The 3195-nt window shown below is 53.3% G+C and overlaps 1 protein-coding gene across 1 annotated transcript; it reads right to left on the bottom strand.

Moving 5' to 3' along the window:
• LOC110408672 (rho GTPase-activating protein 32-like) lies at positions 319-3157 on the bottom strand. The gene is made up of 3 exons (XM_021417664.1): positions 2329-3157; positions 1517-1591; positions 319-1301 (listed from the first exon to the last, which is right to left on the bottom strand). Exons 1-3 carry the CDS (start codon positions 2525-2527, stop codon positions 880-882), a joined length of 696 nt encoding a protein of 231 aa, XP_021273339.1. The 5' UTR covers positions 2528-3157; the 3' UTR covers positions 319-879.

The following is a 3195-nucleotide window of genomic DNA, read 5'->3' as shown; positions in this document are numbered from 1 at the left end:
ACCGCAGCCACTGTCCTCTCACAGGAATGAATGGTGCTGTGCTGTGCTCCTGCCTTTGGCGGCCCCTGGACAAACGCTGCGACAGACACAGCACCTTTGTGTTGCACTGACTCCTGCCCTGCTGCACCCAAGGCACCGCTCTCCTTTCTCAGAAACAGGAAAGGGAAGACGGAAGGGAAGGCTGGCAAAGAAGAGTCTGACATCGTTTGCAAGATAGCGCGCGCGGTTTGCTCATCACAGTACAAAGATTTCCTTTGGATTTCATCCACAGAATCCAGCGGAGCGTGACTGCATCCCACCTCCCTGAGAAACGCTACTGGAGATGAAGAGAGGAGGAGGCAGCCGCTCATCTGCAGACCCAGCACCACGGCCTGACGTGGGGCAGGGCGAGCTCCTACTGCCGCAGCGTGATGACAGCCGGTCTGGAGGTGATCTGCAGGGCCAGCGCGTAGGTGGCAGCCAGGAATGGACGCTGCGGGAGGAGACAGGTGTTAGGGAGCAGCCAAGGCACGGAAGAGCTTCAAAAAGCATTGAAAAGCATCACAAAGCCACAGCCCGGAAGCTGGGGATTACAATGAGCAGACACCAGGGTGCTACACATTATTTGCTACTGTACAAAACGGTAGCAGAGCTCCTGCTGCAGACATCCCAAAGCCACACAAAACGGGAACAAATCCCGAGATCTGCTGCACACGCCCTAAAGCCACGTCGCTGCAAGATGAAGCGCCTCGCTCTTTCTTCTGTTCATCCCAATCCCTGTGAATGAAGACTCGGAATGCAGGCAAGGTGTCCATCGACCACGAGTGTGCCTTTATTCAGTAGAAGGCAGGAGGGCGTGAGAGAGAGGTCCAGAGCGAAGAAGGCACTCGTCTTCTCTTGTCATGGAGAGACTGGCTCAGAGCTCGTGGTGCTGCCCGGTGTCTGGGACTGGCTGCCTGCTTCTACGTCCTCCTCCAAGGGGCTCGGCTTCTCCTCAGGGATGCTGTCCTGCTCCTGCACGGAGGTGCTGCTGTCGGAGCACTCGGACTCTGCATGGGGTGGGCTGCACTGGGAAGACGCTGGGTCACGCTCCAGGCTAGTGACTGTCACCTCTGGCATGCTCTGGACAACCTCTTCAGCAGAGCCGGGAGAAAGGAGGGCACAAACGTGGATGACCTCCTTGGCCCCATCACTGTTGGCAAGTGGAAGGCTGTCATTCGAAGGGCAGCGATTCATGCTCCCTGACAGCTCTCCACTGATGGCAGCACACACTACATCACAACTCGCTCTGGATCTTCCAGGCTGAAAAGGGCTGGATTCACCTAGGAAGGAGTAGACACACAGGGGTTAGTGTCAAACTCTCACCGTCCAAGGAGGCAATGGCTTGGTGTCGTTGTTCAAGCAGGCTTCAAGCAGCATGCTGCTGCTTCCTTAACAAGTCCAGCTATTGCTGCAGGGGTGGCAGGCATCTGCGCTGCTGCTTTTCTGCACGCAGTCATGTCATACTGCCTGGTTTGGAACCCACATTTTGGCTTACCTTCAGCAGCGTGCAGAGAGGGAAGCCATTCTGCACTGTTAGCCGAGCCAAGAGTCCCGCTGTCTCCTCGTCCCCCTAGGGAGACAAAACCGAGACGGTGACAAGCTGCGTTAGGAAAGTGGTTGACATTTGGTTATGTAGTGGCGGCAGGAAGAAGCTATTAGGCTTCTAGCAACAGAACCACTGTCTTGAAGGTAACTGTTGTGCTGTTACTTTTTTTTTTCTCTTTTGTCGGTACTCCAAAGCCCGTCAAGAAAGCCTTTATCCTGCAGCAGGGTTAATATGCTTTAGTGTCTCAGAAAGACTCATTCAAGATTTGCGGTATGCTTTTCTGTGAAAATGCATCGTTGCCGTTCTTAAATTTGGAAAGAGACAGTAAAATAGGTACAGAAGGGGTTGCAAAGTGAAAGTCCTGTAGCTACAGGAAGATGCTGGATGCCTTCTTTCTGTGGGAATGTTTGTGGAAAAGCGCCCGGACGTAGTTTCAATGCGTGCCTTCTGACACAAAAGCAACATGCAGCCAGAAATGGATTCTTACTTCCCTCAGAAGTGTCCGAAGGAAACGTTCTGAGACATATTGTAGTGCTGCCCATACACTGCCTGTCAAAACCTACTTGGGGGAAAGGCATGAGAGGGGTGCGCTCCGGCAGGTGCAGATCCTGAGTTCACAAGAGACTCATTTAGGAAAGACAGGGCTTAACGGAAGATGCTAGGTCCGGGCTTGAACGCTAGAAGTGGATACAAGCGCACTGAACGCAGGAATTCTATGGTGCTGTAAAGCAGTGTCTTGAAAGCTGGATTTGCGCCCTTACCTGCCAGGACTGGGACTCCTGTTTCTGAGGGCTCCCTGCGATCGCGACGCAGTTGGCGCTTGGCCGCAGAGGATGGTTTCCCCAGGCTGAAGCACGAACACCAACAGCCAGCTGCTGAGTTCTCCATCTTCCTGGGTGGACATGTGCTGGAGTGAGAAAATAGGGAATGGTGTGAGTCGTGGTGACGGAAGAGCTGCATTCAGCTCTTGCCAGCAGTTGCTTGTTGCCAGCACTGCCTGCTTTCTGCTGAAACAGAACTTAGGGACTCGGTCTGTTTCCAACAGTTGAGGATGTTTCCATTCATAGAGCGCAGCCCTGAACTCCTGCGGTCCAAATTCCTCTAACGTCCGTAAAGCAGGATGCAGAGCAGGTGAGCAAAGGCTCCGTAGCTGTACAGTACAGCATCTAAGGGATGGCTTTGATTTAGCTGGCAGGCGGAACTGCTTTCTGAGGAACCGGGCAGCCATAGAGGACACTCAAAAGCATCTCTGACTCTTACAGTAGCACCCCATCGCCCTCATCTCTCTGCCATGCTTAATTTCTAGTGCCAGCAAGTCTGACCAACAGCTCTGCTCACAGGAGAACCGGAACAGCTAGCACAGGCAACGATAGACATCAGCGTGCCTTTATACATCTCCTGTCTGCCTGCTCAACAAGGAAGGAACGGCACCGTTGTGTGGCTCAACTAAGCCCATCGCGCAATGGGATGTTACTTGAATCCTCAGAGCCCTAAGTGAGTGGAAATTGGCTGCGACGCTGCATGCACGATTAGCGTAACTCAGTTTCAGCAAGGTTCTGCAGGAGAAAAAATGGACAAAAACCACCCACCCAAACAGTTACGCTAGGTGCTGGAAAAGAAAGCCCTCT

The sequence above is a fragment of the Numida meleagris genome, chromosome 1 (assembly GCF_002078875.1).
Source record: "Numida meleagris isolate 19003 breed g44 Domestic line chromosome 1, NumMel1.0, whole genome shotgun sequence".
NCBI classification, from domain to species: Eukaryota; Metazoa; Chordata; class Aves; order Galliformes; family Numididae; genus Numida; species Numida meleagris.
The sequence above is the reverse complement of the archived record's forward strand: the minus strand, read 5'-3'. Positions and strand labels throughout refer to the sequence as shown.